Consider the following 19598-nt stretch of genomic DNA (forward strand, 5'->3'; position numbering starts at 1 on the left):
TCAGCTTTTCTCTTCACTTCTTTATAGGTGTCACATCCCTCATCTTTCACGATTTGATCCATGTACCTCAGCCGTGGTCTTCCTCTTGGTCTTTTTCCCTCGACATATCCCTCTATGATTGTGTTCAGGAGTCCTGCATGTCTTAATAGATGGCCTGTAAATTGCACTCTTCTTTTAACAATGAAGCTCCAGAAGCTTCTCTTCTCACCTGCGCTTTCCAGAACCACTTCGTTTGTGACCTTGTCGATACATTTTATTTTTATCATGCGTCTATAGCACCACATTTCAAAAGAATTTAGCTTCTGGCCTTCCTCTGTCCCAAGAGTCCATGTTTCACACCCATAGCATACCACACTCCACACATATGATTTCAAAAATCTTTTCCTGATTTCAAGGCTGATGCTCTTAGATGTTAATATGTTTTTCTTCTCGTTAAAAGCAGCCTTTGCTTGAGCTATTCTACTTCTCACTTCTGCCTTGCTCCTTCCATCCCTGGTAATATTACTGAGGTGTATATCGCCGAAATATGCATAAGTAGCTGAACTCAAACGTTTCAGCAGATCCTCAATGTGGTTATTCCAGTTCAACCACTCATTAATGCATACACCTAGAAATTTTGAATATTATACCTTAGCTACCGATTTCTGATCGAAATCTATATTTATTAATGGTGCCATTCCATTCACTGTGTGGAACTGTATATACCGTCTTTTGTCAAAGTTTAATGAGAGCCCATTTGCAGAGAACCACTTAATGATTTTGTGAAAAACATCGTTTACAATTTCATCAGTTAATTCTTGTCTGTTGAGTGTGATAGCTATACTTGTATTGTCGGCGAAAGTACCGGCTTTGCATCTTCGTGAATATAGAATGGCAAGTCATTAATATATATTAAGAACAGCAGAGGACCAAAGACCGAACCTTGCGGCACCCCATTCTTGATTGTTCCCCAGTTTGAGAAATCACCAGTTTTTTGCATGTTATGTGAACTGCTTATTTCAACTTTCTGCACTTTTCCAGTTAGGTACGATTTAAACCATTTGAGCGCTGTCCCATCCATAACACAGTACTTGAGCTTATCTAGAAGTATTCCATGAGTTACACAATCAAAAGTCTTTGAGAGATCACAAAAAATCCCAACGAGTGACTACCGGTTATTCAGTGCATTTAATATTTCTTTAGTGGAGGTATATATAGCATTTTCCGTTGAAAAACCTTTCTGGAAACCAAAATGACATTTTGTTAAAATTTTATTTTTACAAAGGTGTGAAGCTACTGTACATTACATTACTCTTTCAAGAATTTTGGATAAGGCAGTCAGAAGAGAGATTGGGCGGTAGTTGTTGACATCAGACGTATCCCCTTTTCTATGCAGTGGTTTAACAATGGCATACTGCAGTCTATCTGGGAAAATACCCTGCTTCAGAGAGCTATTACATATGTGGCTAAGAATCCCACTTGTCTCTTGGGAACAAGCTTTTATTATCCTACTGGAAATGCCATCAATTCCATGGGAGATTTTATTCTTGAGAGAGTTTATTATCTTCCTAATTTCAGAAGGAGAGGTGGGTGGAATTTCAATTGTACCAAATTGTGTGGGTAAGGCTTCTTTCATTAACTGACTTCATTCGTCTAATGAACATTTAGATCCTATTTTCTCTACAACATTTAAAAAATGATTATTGAAAATATTTTCGACTTCCGGCTTGTTGTTTGTCAAGTTTCCATTCGCTTTGATGGTAATGGCGTCATCCTGTACTCTTGGTTGCCCTGTCTCCCTTGTAATAATATTCCAAATTGTTTTAATTCTGTTATCAACCCCTTCAAGGAATTAAATACAATCTCAAGGAAGTTATTCGTATACAGACTATATTTTTCGTAATTCAAAAGTGTAAGAAACTCCAAATTATCCAAGTCAGCATCACTCACTTAACTGTTGTGAACAAAACACGTGTCAAGTAGTACAATTTTTATGTCTCTTTACAGCTATATACCCATGAGTAAGAGGAGGACCAAGAATCTCGAAAATGTCTGACATAATTTTTAGATACTGTATTTGAATGTGGAAGATTTGGTGTAGGCTGTCGCTGTTTGGTCATGTTGCTTTCTCTCTCAAAATTTAGTCCTACAAATGGATATATCCACAGACTTTCCTGTACACTATTACAATCTGATATTTTTTGAGGAGTCCGTTACGTTTTCCATATTGTTTAAACAACCAAACTTTACGCTTCCGCAGAAGCTAATTGAAATCCGTTAACAATGTCCCCGTTCACTGAAACTATAGTGCATAAATAATAATATGTACTACGAAACAGTAAAATACGTAGCATGAACACTTTTAGCGGGGTAGCTTACGAAAGAATAAGACCTTTAGAAGAGCTAGAGAACCGTAGGGGCTACACAATTATCAACTGCCTTCAACAGCTGCCCAGCCCTCCCACTCTCTCTAGAGGAAGCAAGAGAGGGGAAGGACTGTTAATCACTGTTGCCGGGAAGTTACAAGAGTGTAGTATGTAGCCGACGAGCCCCTGCGACCTTCCAAACTGGCGCCTGTCACAATGACAGCCTTTAAATGTCTTAAATGCACCTGGGTTAACAGCGCGTTTCCTAGTATGATGTATGCCCACAGCAAATTGTAGAAAAAATATATACCAAGAATGTATAAACGTAAAAAAGTGTGTCTTACCTGAAACTGTAATAAGCGATTACGGCAGTTATTAGCACGCCTCGCCCCTAGAAGCACAGCTGTCAAATCACCAGACAAGACGCCACACGAGCGAGCATGTGAATCAAGAAACATTGCTGTGGTTGGGTAAGGTGCAAATGCTTCACTCAGAGACTATAAATAAAATGAATTACTCGTTGGATCGCCACAAATCCTTTCTGATAAGGAATTGCAAGAAAGTGTGTGGTGACAGTTTATTGCAAGAAAAACACAGAAACAATTATCAAAAATGAATAATAGTTTGTGTACTTTATTAATTTCTGACCAAGTGACACTGGGAGTCAGCGTACACATTAAGGGTCACCCCATCTCGAGATGTAGCCAAGAAGTCGCCCGAGAAGTTCAGCCTGTGCCGAGTGAGCCGTTGACAGCCCGAAAGCCCGTCAGGGCAGCTCACAAGGGAGACTCCCCATTGCAACCCCCTCAGATTTGGTAGTAAGAGGGCCCAGTGGGCAGACCGTCAAAACCTGAACACAGATCAAGCATGAAAACAGGAAGAAGGTGTACCGAGCTGTCAAGAAAAAAAAAAAAAAAAAAGCGAAATAGAAGCAGTGAACGGTCCAGCATAACAAGCGCAACCTTGAGGAAGAAGAGGAGAGACACCATGATGGTCAAGTGGTCCCCGTGTTGAACTGCTAAGCGGAAGAGGCATCTTAAAAGCTCGCTCGTGCCTTCTTTTTTATTTTATTTACTTTTTTCGCTGTTCGCTGTATTCAAATTTGTGTCTGTGTCGCGGTGTAACGTCCGTTTGCAACAGCGAGGTGTAAGGAAGATACCTGTAATGAAAGTTGCTTCTGCACAACTATTCTATTAGCAGCAGAAAGCAAGTGGCTTTCGAATGCCAACCGGAAACCTTTGATGACAAGGCAACCAGCCAGCCGCATCCTCTACTGGAAAACACGTGTCGTGTGTCACACACGGCATTAGTGAAAGTACGTGTGCCATGTGATACACCTAATTTGTACGCCAATTAGAAAGAAGTTATCTTGCTGTGTCTTATTGTGGGCAGTGTGCTAGTGCGCTTAAAATTTGAAGTCTGAAATCCAATCTGGATGTTCTAATTTTCGTTTGTGCGCTCTTTCTTCCTTCATAAATTCTACAGTAGCAATTTTTATATGGAAAAATCGTTCCAAACATGCCCCTTGACCTAACCATCGTACTTTATAGTAACATATGAAGTCTCCAAACTCTTCGTTCAGTTCCACTGAAAACGGTTGCAACTGTCAGTGAAATTTTAATTTTTTTACGACTAATTTCGTCACGTGCTATAGGCCTGCAAATTTAGCAAGTAGTGCTTTTTTATGTACTGTACAATGAAACCTGTCTGTCGATCGTTGTGATTTTTTGCTCTTTCATTGTCATTTAAATCTTTAAATTCTTTCTGCATGCTACTGTAATGTCGTTATGCGAATTGAGAATTCTCATCCTTCCCTTCTGTCATTACCATTCATTTTAGAGGATTGCGACGAGAGATCACTAGACTGCCTCTTTTTGTGCAAACAGCCATTGGACCTGTGAATGTCTTTCAAACCACGAACAGATAGCGAAGGTTAAACAGCGCTGACAGCATGATTCTGCTGAGCTCCGCACCGAAATGCTAAATGAAATGTCGAGCTGTTCCAGGTACTTCCGGAAAGGAACAAGCCGTGGCCCACCCTTGGCTCGCACACGCTGCTCTATTTTACATCTTAACTGGAGATAAACAAATATTACTACAAAGTATTGCTGAAGAAATACTTACAGAGTGATTTATCTTGTTGAGAATGTTTTCTTATTACGCGCGTACGGAAATCTTGAAAATGGTTCAGGTATGCGTATATGTCAGACAGGAACTAGATGGCTGTTTCACGATAACTGGGAGAGTTAAAGTTAGACGTTATGCACTAAATGATTTGCCAGAACGTGGTTGTTGAAAAAATGTGTGCTTTAGGGGGTTATCTTTATGGACAAAGGAGAAACAAGACTAGTCGCAATACTAAGCAACTCTTTGTCATGTGGAATTATTGTGTGAATGTTTATTCACCTCAGACTCAGCTGAGAAACTTTCATCAAAATGTGTCAGCGGAGTACCAGTGTACGAGCCTGATGAGACTTTTAACTCACGGTGTGTGGAGGGGTAGTTCAGGACGAAGGTGGTTCTGTGTACGTTGAACTACTTTTTCGTGCCATGAATTTAACGTAAACCACGACGTTTACTTCAATATTCTCGGTCAGAAAGTGTTGCTCTTTCCGCTACGTGATGGAAATAGTGAAGACACTCCAATCTTCCACTGTGACGCCACTCATGTACAGAGGACTTCACGCATACATTTCTGGTTTGATGGACTCTCAAGTTCAGCTGAATTACTTCATCTTGTAGTCCAATTCGAAGTAACTGACATTAGACAGCTAGCGTGCTGAGGAGCTCCCGCTCACCAGTGAGAGCTCGGTATTGATGGCTTCCACTGTGTTGCAGCTTCCGTTGCGTAGCGGTTTTTGCCTGCCAGTCCATAGTGAGCTGCTGCAGGGAGACATGTAACGTCTGGTTTTGCTTGCTTTTCAATGCGTGATCAAAGTAGTCGAAAGAGAAACACAGAGGAGACGCTTTAGAGGTCTCTGGGATATGTGTATATAATTTTGAGGGGCGCCAAGTGTAGATACCTCTTCATTGTCAGGGTGGTGATGTGGACCTGTAGACGTCTTTCAGCGCTAATCAAACGTGATTAGCGTGTTAACATTTGTTGGTTCAGATTTACAGTTCAGTGTCTTCTCGTCGACCTCGGCTAACACCTTGTGTCAATGGTACAATGGAATTCCGCTGACTCCTGTGATCAGCGCGGCTGGCCATCAAGGCTGCAACCCCCCCCAGTTAGGCCCAAGTCTTGCAGACTGCCGTCTGGCTGTCTATAGGCAAAGTTGTGGTGCGGCCTGTGGGCTGCATCCAGCCCATGACTGGCTTCAGTTCAACCCACTAAAGACATTCTGGGTGAACCTAAATTGGATATTTCCTCAAAAACACGAGTTTTGAGGCTTAATTTGTTGGCATGGCATGCTGGGAAAGAGGTGGCATGTGTATTGGTATGTTACCTCATAAACATTAGCGCTAAAGACACTGCATTTTTTAGTTTATGCGGTAGTAGCATTGTTCTTGTGTTATATTTATGTGGCCTGTGAGCTTAGGTAAGTATGTGAATTAGGCCCTTGTGTCACTAAACATCGCCCATGCTTGGTTTAGAGCGTCCTTGATTCCCCTCTGGAAGATAATGATGACCCACAGTGCCCCATTAGGATGTCCATAGTCATGTAGTCAGATAATCTTAGTCTTACGTCACAGGTGGGTACCCAGAAGGGCCTGCAGCGATGATCGGGAACAGAGGCACTGGATTGCCCTCTCACCAAGCAGTGACTAGGAAATTAGTGTCATAAGAGCCGCTAGAATTACTGATTTGGAGGATCCTCATTCTCGCCATTAACGATGTGGCAGACCTTGACCAACCTAAATTCCTCTAGTGGCAGATCGTTGTTACTTGGACGTTGCCACCTTGGGAATAGCAACCAGCATGAGGAGTGCTGAAACATCTGACATATGGGTGTCACCACAAAGTACTAATAACTGAGCCGGCCGAGGTGGTCTCGCGGTTCTAGGCGCGCAGTCCGGAACCGTGCGACTGCTACGGTCGCAGGTTCGAATCCTGCCTCGGGCATGGATGTGTGTAATGTCCTTAGGTTAGTTAGGTTAAGTAGTTCTAAGTTCTAGGGGACTGATGACCACAGCAGTTGAGTCCCATAGTGCTCAGAGCCATTTGAACCATTTGAACTAATAACTGAATTGAGTGCTATCAGCACGAATGTCATCGGACCTAATGGCCAACTGAATTCAGAACTGGAGAACTGGGATGTTTATGAGGACTGGCTTGTGGTAATGACGTGGCAGCCTGTTCCTTAAGACCAAATGTGGCCCGGTTCTTTACCATCGTCAGCAGTTCTCGTTCGACTGTGTTAACTTAACAAATTGTTGCATGCTCTTAACTGCACAGTCTGGTCTGGCTCTGAGCATTATGCGACTCAACTTCTGAGGTCATCAGTCGCCTAGAACTTAGAACTAATTAAACCTAACTAACCTAAGGATATCACACACATCCATGCCCGAGGCAGGATTCAAACCTGCGACCGTAGTGGTCGCTCGGTTCCAGACTGTAGCGCCTAGAACCGCACGGCCACTCCAGCCGGCTTTCTGGTCTCTAAAATACGTTATTGTGTCTTGTTGCTTCATGTCACAAGACTAACAAATACGTGTGCATCCCTCTCTCTCAGCTGACTTTTTGCTCATTGTGTAACTTGTGGCGATTGATGCTGAAGTAGCTGTGTGTGCTCATATATGCGACTGACTTACAGTGTTCATTGCTTCTGCTTCACAGCTACAGGGTATGTTACCACCACTGCCTGGTGTTGCATGTGGCTGTCTTAGTGTGAACTTAAAGAAATTAGTTTCTTGCCCTTTTCTGTTCTGTGTCTTAACATTATGTTTCACGAGATTTTTTCGTTGGTAGAAACTTGAAAGCAATTTTCTGACACCTAGGATGGTGCAACTGTAAGGCGGCTGCCTGTGGGCAGTACTTGTGATGAAGTGCTTCTGGCCTTAAACGTGACATGTTAACTAATTTACATCAGACTATAATACCAGTGAAAATTCCTGATAATATTTTGAACAACGGGAGAAATGTAACTCCAAGGGGTCTAGTCATCAATGATTTGCTTCAGCTGGATTGTGCATACCTGAAGTAAAGTGTAGACTGTTCTCTTCGCCGAGTTCACCTCATCAGCAAGGCTAGCGGTGGTGTTCCATGGCATTAGCGTGGTGTCTGCTCTAGCTATTAGTTTTTTATCCAGAACATTTTTGTACATGGTTCCTCAGAAATGCAAGTAGTTTCGCTTTTTATTTTTTATTTATGTTCTTCTGACAGATATTGTACTTAAATAGTATCAAATTTATACATGCAGTTAAGAGAAGACGACTATTTGGGATCAGTATCGTGTTCGTCTAGTAGACGCGCATAATTAGGAGCCACTCATTCTAAAATTAAACCTCCTGTTTCCATTGAGAGAATTCAAAATTTTTTTCTTCAGCAGTTTGTAAACGTTTTCGTGAACAGATATATACAAAGTTCTATATGATGGAATTACAGTGAATGTGTAGTTTTCGCGGCTGAGGTCGAAAATTATTTCTATGACGACATATTGTTTCAAAGACGTAACTTTGTAGAGAATGTGTAATTTATATCTGCACGTTCACTGTATAACCCCTAAAAGGATTTGCAAATGCCTGAGATTTTCTCAACTTACCTTTTACCAACAACATTTATAAGGAGCAGTCAGCTGAAAAACATACCCGTGCGGTCTGAGGCGTCTTGTCACGGTTCGCGCGGCTCCCCCCGTCAGAGGTTCGAGTCCTCCTTCGGGCATGGGTGTGTGTGTTGTCCTTTGCATAACTTCTAAGCCCCATAAATATGGAAACCACATGGCGTGAGATCGCGACTGTATGGAGATGTGTAAGGGTTTTGCAGCGAAGCTTACAAAGCGCACCCTAAAAACCTTGGCAGTAAGTGGAGGGACATCATCCTGCAACAGAATGATGCAGTCCGTGAGCATTCCTGGGCGTTTGGCCTTGATGGTGCGTTTCAGTTTTTGCAAAGTATTTTTAACGTATCGCTATGCGTTAATTGTGGCGCCGAGTTCCAGGAAGTCAATGAGCAGAGGGCTTTTTCAGTCAAAGTAAAAGCTCGTCATGACTTCCCCGGAGCTGGCGTGCCTATTTTTTCGACTGCGTTGCAGAAATTTTGTTGGGAAGCCCTTACACATCCCCTATTCAGTCCCAATCTCTCCAAATGCAACTTTGATATTTTTGGAGCCCTGAAGAGGACCGTTAATGGCTTCGCACTAAGCAGTGCACGCCTGTGTACAATCATGGCTCTGTAGGCTACCGCAAACAATTTTTCGTAAAGGCATTGACCGATTTGTCGCACAGTGGGATAACTGTATTAACAGTTATGGCGATTACTTTTGAAATAATATACAGTTTACATACTTTCTTTTAGGTGTCTCCTTTTCATTTGGCTACCTCTTACATTCTACTCTGTTTTTCATTTCTCCTCTGTCTTCCCACTTCTCCTTACCTTGACTGTTACACTTCCAAGTGCATTTATTCGGTTTGAAGAATTTCTTATATTATCAGTAAAATACTGAAACGTTTCTTTTTAGAAAAACACACACTAATCTACTGTCCTAATTTATTAGTTGAAAAGTGGCAAAGAAGGTTTCTCACAGGATTTATAATTTTAATAGAATAATAAGTTGCTTTTAAAAAATTTACTGATCATACAAAAAGTTTAATCATTACAACAACGTCATATCCGTACAATGTTTGTGTAAAGAAACTGAGAGATCTTTTTGGGCTCTCTAAATCTCAAATTTAGAGAGCATCGCGTAGCAGGATAACAATTATTAGTAGGGGCGGACGACTCCAAGACCTTAAGCGCTTGAACTAAAATCTTTCATGAGACTTGTGTAACTTAAGGTGGGAATTCAGTAGGATTTCCAAAGGGAATTAAAATATAAATATACTCTGAATACTGTGTACGAGCGCACATGTGTACGCACACACACACACACACACACACACACACACACACACACACACACACACACACACACACACCGAAATATTAAAATGGCGTTCACAGTCAATTCTAAAACCGACCATAAAATTTTTTCATGGAATGAATCAAAAGCATGCCGGTTGCACAGGTACGTGTAGCTGGCCGATCGCTGTACTAAAAATGGGTGAGCCTCTACTCTGTATCACATTAAAATCCTCAATATGAAATCTTAGGTTAGAGTCTTCAAATATAAAACATTTTAATAGCTTTATCAAACTCACGTCGTCGTTAACGAAAATAGACGACAGATCTGTATTTACATTTGCTTGTGCCATCTTGTCAAGGTTTAAAATGCACGCAATTAAACTGTGACGTACATTGATATTCGCAGCCACAAGCGTCACATACTGGAGGGTCCTCTCGTCAGTGTACGAGGGCGTGTGTTAGTAGACAGCACCAAATTTGAAGACAGGTGAAGGTTACTTCCTGCTGTCTCGATGATCAATATGAGGTACATCATGGCCGGACAGTTGGGTTCACCAAATGCAGTCCACACCCCCTCCTTTGCCATCCACTCCTCCTTCCATTATTGTAGGACTCTCTGACGTAAGAACGAGACGGCAGACTGCAGGGGAATGGCATATTGTTTTCCCTGCAGGTCTCCTTGATGCTTGATCTGCTTCCTCATTTTCTTAGAATTCCACGTCCCATGTTAAAATGATACATGTCCCCCCTGCTGTTGAAGCATTTCGTTTTGCATTTTTTTGCGTCAGTTTCTTTGCTGGGTTGTAAGGGGCTAAGACAATAGGAGCAGATGAGAATCTTCGTCCTTTAATGGTGCCCCATCTGCTCCATTGTTTTCAGGGTCGCCTCTGATTCTGTGCTAGATGCATTTCGTTCAGTGGGAAGGCGAATTGAAAACGTAATCAGGGAACACATTTGAACAGTCGAGAGACTGACTCATCAGTGGATGCTATATACAATCGTGACACATATTTTAAATGTTATAAAATAATGACTTAAAAGTTAGATCTGGTGCTTAAGAAGTAGCACAAGCATCAGTGTTACGTTTCGCTCCTTGGGTCATTTGCCACAAATGGTTACGTGCGACAGATGTAAAATTTCACGAAAGAGATACCTCTAGTCCACCTTCAAAAACACAGCAGCACCAATAGTACGTTTTATTCCTATGAAGCCGGAGCCTTTTTGTAGAAAGGGCCTAATGGGTACAAGACCTACGATTCCGTTATATAGAGAGATTGTGAATCTACTTGCGACGTTATGAATCGTATTTCAAAACCACTGCGTCTTATCAGAACAGATAACATTAAAAGTACTTAAGAGTTGACATTTGTAAATCATTATCCATAAATGGTTACGATCTATTAAAAGATAGAAATTACCGAAAGAGAGACCATTTGCCTATTTTCAAAAACACCACGGAGTTTCGAAGCTGGATTTGTAGTGAAGATTTTGCAGCAGCTCCGAGAACACGAAAAGGCCGTAGTGATTGCGCTTGTACGGAGACAGATATTTATTTATTTCGTGAACTGATCATGTGCGAGAACGAGTGCAATTGACACTTACATTACAAGCATGGTTTTGTTGAATTAGAGATTAAGTATCGCTGGCAAGTGTTATAAGGAACAAATGCAGGGGCATATAGATTTAAGAATATAAAGTTCAGATGGAGCTCAGTGAATATTAGGGCGGTTTAACAGGGAGACAATGAAAGGGAATCAAGAGAAAGAAAAAGAGCACACTAAGGAACGTCTTACTTTTGCTGCACTCGTGGAAACACTAGTTGCAAAACGTGTAACCGAACGCCTACGACGTGACAGCTGTGGAGCATGCCCAATGTCTAGACGGCGTAAGAAGACACCTGGCAGTACACAGCACTGTTGCCAGTTTTCAGCTTCAAAGCGCTAACGACTGCAGTAGTCATTTGAAGAGCTATGAGAACGCTGGGGCGTTGCCATAGAAATGTACACATAATCGCGTTACGTTATTGGTTGAGGCGGGCCCGTGGAAACGCTACGTCCAGCCCACTGCCACTGTCTGGGGTTAACTTAGGCCGACTGAACCACAGCGCAACCTCCAGGGCGAATGTACACTTTTCAGCCTCTGCGTATCGCGCCAGTGGTGAGAACTCAGCACTGGCGGCTGTCTGCCATACGTCTGGACACGAGAAACCGTGATTAGTGGGCCATTGGATTAGAATTTGGGAGGAGAGGTATTCTGTTGAATAAAAATTTATCTAGCTGTATATGATCGATATGGCTCTTTTTTCACCCCAGCTGGAGGTGATACGCCTCATAGTGAGGTTTTTACCACTGATGTAACGCCACTACATACATATGTGGTATATAAATGACATAAAATTACATGGCGCGTGTTGTGAGATTTACCGACAGTTAATCAGTGCTGCGAAACGTCATTATTACGAGTGCAAACTGCTGTAGTGGCTGAAACGTGGGCGTGTTTGACACAGCGATGCAGCAGTACAGACTGGGGAATTTTATTTTAGCTAAATCTGGCGGCAAAACCGCCATTACTCAGACTTGAGTCTCTCGTCGAATGTAGACATCAGCGAGAGTTGCGAGTGGGAGAGACAGGCGGCCCGAGCGCCTGCCGCAGCCTGCGGAACGCCTGTTCCACGTACTGCGGGTCGCCCGGCTGGTGCCACTCCAGGTAGGTGCGGGTGTCCATTATGAAGCGCAGCTGCCGCGGCAACGCCGAGCGTTCTAGCGGCTCCAGCTCCAGCAGGATGACGTAGTCACGCTGCGATGGATCCAGCGTGCGGTGGTTCGCCAAGGCCATCTCCCATAGGCACCACTGCGGCATGCAGAAAAGTATAATTTTATGTATCAAAACAGACTCTATAAAAACTGGCATAAATGAAAGTTACAGTGAGAATTATATATGTGTGTGTTTGTGTGTGTAATTTCATCATGACACTCAAGATTCTCTATCGATCCCGGGACTCAGTGCAGGTCCGCCGACAATATTACGGATCTGGTTAATAAAAGAAATGCTATTATATTGAGTTGATGCAGAAGTTCGTAGCATTTTTCCATAAGTTTAATAAACACAACAGGTACAAGTATCTGAGGCTTTAGTCAACAATAGTATATCCTCCTTCACTCTTTACAGCAGCAACTGTAGAAATTTCGTGGTTTTGAGGCGAAGAACTCGTCGAGCAATGTTCGGAGCGCATTTTCTTCAAAAAAAGGAAGTTCCTTGAAGGGTGTTCGATAGCGGAAAAGGTGAAAATATGAGGACGCAATATCAGGTGAATAAGGTGCGTGCGGTATGACTTCTCAACCCAACTCCTGTGTAGTGTTTTTTGTCAGTCTGGCACAATGCGGTTGGACTTTTTCGTGGGGTACTATCACTTCACGCACTCTTACTGATTATTGTTCTTGGACTACGTCTGGAAGACGTCTCAGTTGTTGTCAATAAACTTCAGGAGTGATGATTAGACATCCGGGAAGCAATTAGTAGTGCACAACACCGTCGCTGTTGCACCAGATGTGTAACATCGTCTTTTGTGGATGCGTGCAGCTCTTTGTACGAGGAGTTGCTGCTTTGCTTTTGCTCAGTCATTCCTTTCTTTTCCTTATGTTAGCATCAAGACACCATTTATCGTCCCTAGCAACGATACAAGATAGGTCTGGTCGGTGCTGTTCACAATCCAATCGATGAGGAGCAAGCAGAGATACAAACGGTGATTTTCGTGATTTTGGCTTAGAGCAGGGGGTACCTCTACACCCCATTCTGGAAACTTATCGATTGTATGAAAATGTTGAACGATTGTGCAGTGGTCACATTCATCACATTTACCAATTTTCGATTATACTGACGAGGATTATTTTGGATTAGTGCATTTAAACGATATTCATCAAACCCCGAAGGATTTCCTGAACGTGGAGAGTTACTAATGTCAAAACGATCCTCCTTAAAAGGACAGATCCATTTTCGTGCTATGCTCTGTCCAATGTTATTATACCCATACACGGCACAAGTTTCATTGGCTGCCTGCACTGTTGTTACCCCTCTACTGAACTCAAGCAGAAGAATATGTCGGAAATGTTCCGATTTTCCCACTTGGCCTCCCATTTTCTAGGGTCTACAGCGCCTCTCACTATCTCTAAATGACAAAATGTCCATATGTAAACTCAAATAGCAACAGTGAATCATAAATGAAAAATGACAATCGATAAATAAACCCATATCAACCGGAACACCAACATACAAAACAAAAACGCTACGAATACATGCACCAACCTAATAAAAGAAACTCTATGCTAGTTTAAAGCGAAACTCTGACAATAAAGCCGTCTGTTTGAATGTTCATATCTTTGCACACCTATGAAATTGAAATATGCTGCTAGGTGACATTCAAAGCCGCGTTGATGCACCCCACGCAAAGTAATACGCTTGGATTCTCCTTAAAGTGCTACCCACCAGGTAATCGAAACATTGCTCTTCAGGCCGGTCCTACTCTTGGCCCGAAGCTCTCCAATGTATGAGAAGGGTTTCTGGGACTACTACTGCAAATTTCGACAGGTTCCAGACATTCTCAATCGAGTTCATGTCAGCAGATAGTGCAGGCTATTTCATTCGATTGATTTCTACCTGCTGAAGGATGGCCTTTAATGTCGCGTTTTTCCTCTGTTATGTTACTTGAATATTATAAAAAACATAAAACACGATTTTTATTATAATCTTCCCAGGTAAAAACCACAGATACTGACAAAGACTGCATCACCACAGACAAATCTCTGTTTTCTGCTCTAGTTACCAGTCTTTTAAAACTTTCAGCAAATGTATTTTGGCAACTTTCCAACATTCCCTAGGTGGGCACGGTGTTCTTGACAGTATTGTGGACAAGATGTTGCAGGATCCTGCTCCAATAAATTGGTTGCTTGATAAGTCTTGTAAAAAAGTAAGGAAAGATATTTGTTTCGTAAACAACTGACCTTACTTCTTGCGTAGTTTCCTTTGTGGGATATATTATACACATGGTCCAGCTAGTCTCCATCTTTTTCAAAAAAATGGCTCTGAGCACTATGGGACTTAACTTCTGAGGTCATCAGTCCCCTAGAACTTAGAAATACTTAAACCTAACTAAGCTAAGGACATCACACACACCCATGCCTGAGGCAGGATTCGAACCAGCTTTTTCATCCCACTGGAAAAATAAGTTACATCAAGCTCTGCAAAATACTTGTTGAATACAACTATTACTTCCTCATTTGATGTCATTTCTACCCAGCAAGTTAAGGAACATTAAGAAGTCACTAGGGGTTGCGTCTGGTGAGCAGGGCGGACGAGGAATCAATTGAAAGCCCATTTCATGCACTTAAGCCATATTTATGATGTGTGGGATGGTATACTATCCTGATTAAAGAGCGATTTTTTTTGCGTACCAGCCCTGGTCCTTTTTTAGCCGACGAAAGTTTCAAACGATCCAATAATGAAGAGTAACAGGATCCAGTTATGGTTCTGCCTCTTTTAGCAATGTAAGAGGATTATTCCTTAGGAATCCCATTCCAAAAAAAGGTGGCAATCATCCTACCAGCTGACAAAATGGTGTTTGTCTTCTCCAGTGCACTTCCACCAGCCTTTTTTCATTATTTTGACTCTTAGTGCTTAATGATGAATCGAGGTTTCATAAATAGTCACAAATCGGTGAAACAATTCTTGCGGATTACGATTAAACACCGCCAGACGTTGTGTTGAAATATTGTTCCGGGCGCGCTTGTGGTTGACTGTGTGCAATCGCGGCACATCCATGTTGGACACAGCTTCTTCTCAGGTAATTCTCCATGCAGGGTATTATGCACTTGCTCATTTAAGATGCCTACAGACTCATCAATATAATGAATTTTTATTCGGCGGTCTTGTATTACCACGTCATGGATTTTGTGAATGGTTTCTTTTGTGGTGACCTCAACTGAACGGGGGCAGCGCACTTCTACTTCGCTGTTTACATTCATTGATCCAAATGCAAACGGTCTTCAACGATGCTCCACAATCCGCATCCAATTCGGTTTGGTTTGTGCGCCAGTCGAACCCATCGAATTAAAATGATTAATAACAGCACGAAATTCCTTTTTTCTCCATTTTCAATCGCAGTCGACATACCGACCAAGTCAGACGGCTGTCAACTATGAACCGTACGTTGCACATTGTTGAAATTATGTTTTCCTTGGAATAATCAAGCTTACCAACCACGAATGCACAACAAAAATGTTTCATTCCTTCATGGAAATGCACCAAACTTATCAAACGCCACTCGTTCTTCACATCCGTGAAATTACTGTTGACAGTGATTTTAGACCTACAAAGGATCCTTCCGCAAAACAAAGCTGACCCACGTCCGTGCAGACCTGCATGCTTGAGGTGCGCATTGGTACCTGACCGCCTCCATACTCTTCTAAGATGAACATCAGGAGTCAGACGTACCCTGTACTCATCGGTAACGAGACCTTACGCCATCAGTAAAGATGCCATTCCATGTGTTCCCTTGGCTCTAACCTCCGCACGCCGTGGTACTGAGGAATCTATACAGATGTTCATAATGGACGTCAAGTAGCCAGACTGATCATGTGGAGACAGGCGAGTACTATCTAGGTCAATACAGTAATATAAGTAGCCTGCAGAAAGGCAGTGCACAGTTGTGTTGCGTCCTCCTCGGTTACCTGCGAGCCCTAATTTATAAGTAGCGAGTCGGTCCCGCTGGTCTAGCGGGAGAGCGCTTGCGCGGAAACCGAAAGGTCACGCCATCGAGTCCCTGTTGAACTGCTGAATTTTCAGTCTGGGTTTTAACTAGCCTTCGCCTCTCAACGATGTGAGGAGTTGCCAGGAATGAATCATAAGACGGATTCCACGTTAAACTGTAGTTTCCTTTACCCCAAGTGGATAATTAGGATAGGTTATGGACACGAAATTCGTCGAAGTGGCGTCCAATTGGAAGACTTACGAGGCACTGAGCCACACGAATTATTATTTTATGTAGGTAGCTGTTATCCGCTGGAGTTGTAGAGCGTGTGCGTTCACTGAGAACCATAGGCCTCATGATAACAGCTGAATGTTCGGGTGACGACGATGAGGTATGTACCAATTCGGTAACAAACTTCCAGTGCTGAGAACGCTTCTTGCCGCGAAGGGACTGCCCGCAAGGTCTAAGACTGCGTGAGGTGATTATGCCCGCACCGTCTAAGTCTGAAATGAGTTCTTTTCGCAGTTTGGAGACACAGCGGAGTCCACTGGGCTGCAACGAGAATGCAGGTTTACTTTTACCTGAATTACACACATAGCGACTCTCTGCTGTCAAAAGATTATTGAGAAAGATAATTCCGATAAACAGACGCAAACTATGCAAGTGAGGCCGGTTCAATATTTTGACTAGTTTGTGCGAGGAAATAACTTTCATCATTGGTGTCGAGATTCCACATTCGTCTGTATTAGTATGCCTTGTTCTGTAAGCGGCGAGAGCAAAAGTATAGAAGCAATTATCTCATATGTGACAGTGTAGATTTTTCCAGTGCAGAAATGTGTGGTACGTTTGTCGAGTTTGCAGCCGGATTCTAAAATTACATCAAACTTCTGTAAAACTTCCCTACAGGTTTCACCATCTTCTCCCCATAGAGGTACTTGATGTGGGTGCGTAGGATTTCTCGACTAAGGTACAAGCATGGTTTGACAAGACTGGTAAATTTTCGTGAAATAATGGCACATTTTTGTTGCACCTTCATAGTTGGTAAGCCCGACTATTCCAAAGATCATATAAGGAATTTCAACAGCCCTCTGAATTGGTCAGCATCTCGATGCGATTCAAAATTGAGAAAACTGAGTTTATTGCTGTTATTAAACATTTACATTTGAAGGGTTGGACTGCCGGACAAATTAAAACAGAATTTGAAGTAGTTCACACTGACTGGAAACCATCATTGAATACGATTTTCTTTTGGATTAATGAGTTTAAACGTCATCGCTGCAGCCGTCCAATTCACAACATAAAGGCAACCACCGAAAAAATTCATAATATGATAATGAAAGAAAGCCGAATAAAAATTCGCGACTTTGCTGAGACTGTAGGCATGTAGCTAAGTGAGTGCATGATATCCTGCGTAGACAATTGTCTATAAACAAACTGTTTGCAAGGTTGGTGCCGAGTTTGTTCCGGCACAAAATTTCAACACCATGTCTGGTAATGTTTAATCACGTTCTTAACACACTCTCTGCTGCAAGACCTCTACCGACGAACACAGCACTAGATTTCGTCAGGTCCACACGGCTGCCCGCAGCAGTCCCGTACTGGTTGATCCATGCCAGTGCCGCTCGCACTTCATCCTCAGCTAGAACCAAGACCGCATGCCATTAACAGGGCCCGCCACACAGCCACTGACCAGCACTCGCGACGTGGCACCTCGGAGGAGTCAAAAGACGATGAGTGTAAACCTGTAGGGTAAGGCCATCCGTCGGAGTATGCTTTCTGGAAAGTCATGACTCACTCCATCAAAGGCGTGCTCGAAGTTCACTGTCACTATGGCACAACGACTGCGGCAGGTCGTGGCCAGGGGTATGATGTCACGGTAATCGCCGAGTGCCGTCTGAATGTTGCTGTCACCACCAAAGCACTTTTGATCCAGAGAAATGATTTGAGGGATGACGCGCCGAAGGCGAGAGCCAAGAATCCGGATAAAAATCTTGGAGACACAATTTAACATTGTCAACGGCCGATGATGTCCAACTCCCCGACCTCCCGATGGCTTGGAGATGGGGATAAGCAAGCCTTCTCCGAATTCGGGTGGGAGGGGAAGGTCAGAGTTCATCAATTCGTCATACATCGCAGTCCAGCGTGAGCCCGTGGCGTCTTGGAATGTGCGGTAAAACTCCAGCGGAAACCCGCAGGACCTGGGGCTTTGTTCCTCGCACCCTTATGAAGATCATCAGCTACGTCATCAACCGTAATTGTCGCTGTGAGAATCTCCGCAGCAGTCCCGTCAAGAGTACCTGCCAACGAACGAAGGACATCAGTCGTTACCGCCCTGTTCTGGTCCTCTGCTGCATAGAACTCTTTGTAGTGATCCACACAGGTATTTGTGCTTTTATTTTGGGACGTCAACCGGCGACCATCTGGAATGTCGAGGGCGTTGACCAGCTTTCTCCGACACCGCTGCTGCTAGATAATATGATGCGTAGACGAGGATTCTCCAAGTACACAGTTGTGACATTTTGCGCATACTATTTTGCCTTCAAAGCTGTGAGGCATAATAGAAATTATCTTCGCCTTAATCCGTTGAATTTCACCCTTTCGTTGAACAGAGGGGGCATGACTTGAGAGTTCGCGGAGAACTGTGAAATAGTATTCCATGCTATGTCGTTGCCACAGCATTTTGTGGCGACCGTAATTCATCATCGAACGGCGTAAAGCAGGCTTGGTGCAGTCGAGGTACCGGCAGGATGTTGAAGGATACGCTGGGAGGCGTCTCATACAGTTGTTCCACGTCGTCTCTACGACCTGACTGCATTCCGGATCCTTGACATGGCCGACATTCAGCTTACTCAGGCCTCGACCGCGCCACACCTTCTGCCTCTAGAGCGTAACAGTGCAGATATAGGCGATATGGTCGGAGAAGGCGGTAGGCCATAACTCACCGTCAAACTTGGCAGTTACGATTCCTTGGGAAACGTAGACACGCTCAAGACGACTTGCTGAATGGCTGGTGACGTACGTATATCGAGGTCGATCATCATGCACACGTCCAAAGTATCGGTGAGGTTCAGTTCATGTACGAGTAACTTGAGTTCCTGGCATGTGGTGAAATGGGGATATTGCTCCTTCTGTGATAACACACAACTGAAGTCGCCGCCAAGAATAATATGGTCGTATCGGCCTACACACAAAGGAACTACCTTTTCCGAATAGAATCGCGGCCGTTCCCGTCGTTTGGACGTGCGCGAAGGAGCGTAAACATTGATGATTCTGACACTGTGGAAGGTCACAGCAAGACCCTTAGCCGATGGTAGGTAAATCACGGCGTCTACTTCAATGCCTTCCTTTAAAAGAATAGCTGTCTCACTACCACCGTCAGCACATGGCGTGAGGTAAGAAACATAGCCATAGATATTAGGAAACGTCGCTAGGCGAACTTTTTGCAGAAGTGATATCAGGTGTTCCCCAGGGAAGCGTCCTGGGACCTCTACTGTTCCTGATCTATATA

At 43.2% G+C, this 19598-nt stretch overlaps 1 protein-coding gene across 2 annotated transcripts in view; it reads right to left on the minus strand.

The window, feature by feature from the left end:
- Positions 1–9072: 9072 nt before the first annotated feature.
- LOC126325205 (toll-like receptor 4) overlaps positions 9073–19598 on the minus strand; it is a 101983-nt gene continuing 91457 nt past the window's right edge. For both annotated transcript variants that reach the window (XM_049995153.1, XM_049995154.1), the window contains one exon: positions 9073–12198. In XM_049995153.1, coding sequence (XP_049851110.1) covers positions 11950–12198 — 249 coding nt within the window. In that variant the 3' untranslated portion in view covers positions 9073–11949. The remainder of the gene's footprint in view (positions 12199–19598) is intronic.

Source organism: Schistocerca gregaria, chromosome 2 (genome assembly GCF_023897955.1).
Source record: "Schistocerca gregaria isolate iqSchGreg1 chromosome 2, iqSchGreg1.2, whole genome shotgun sequence".
Taxonomy (NCBI): Eukaryota; Metazoa; Arthropoda; class Insecta; order Orthoptera; family Acrididae; genus Schistocerca; species Schistocerca gregaria.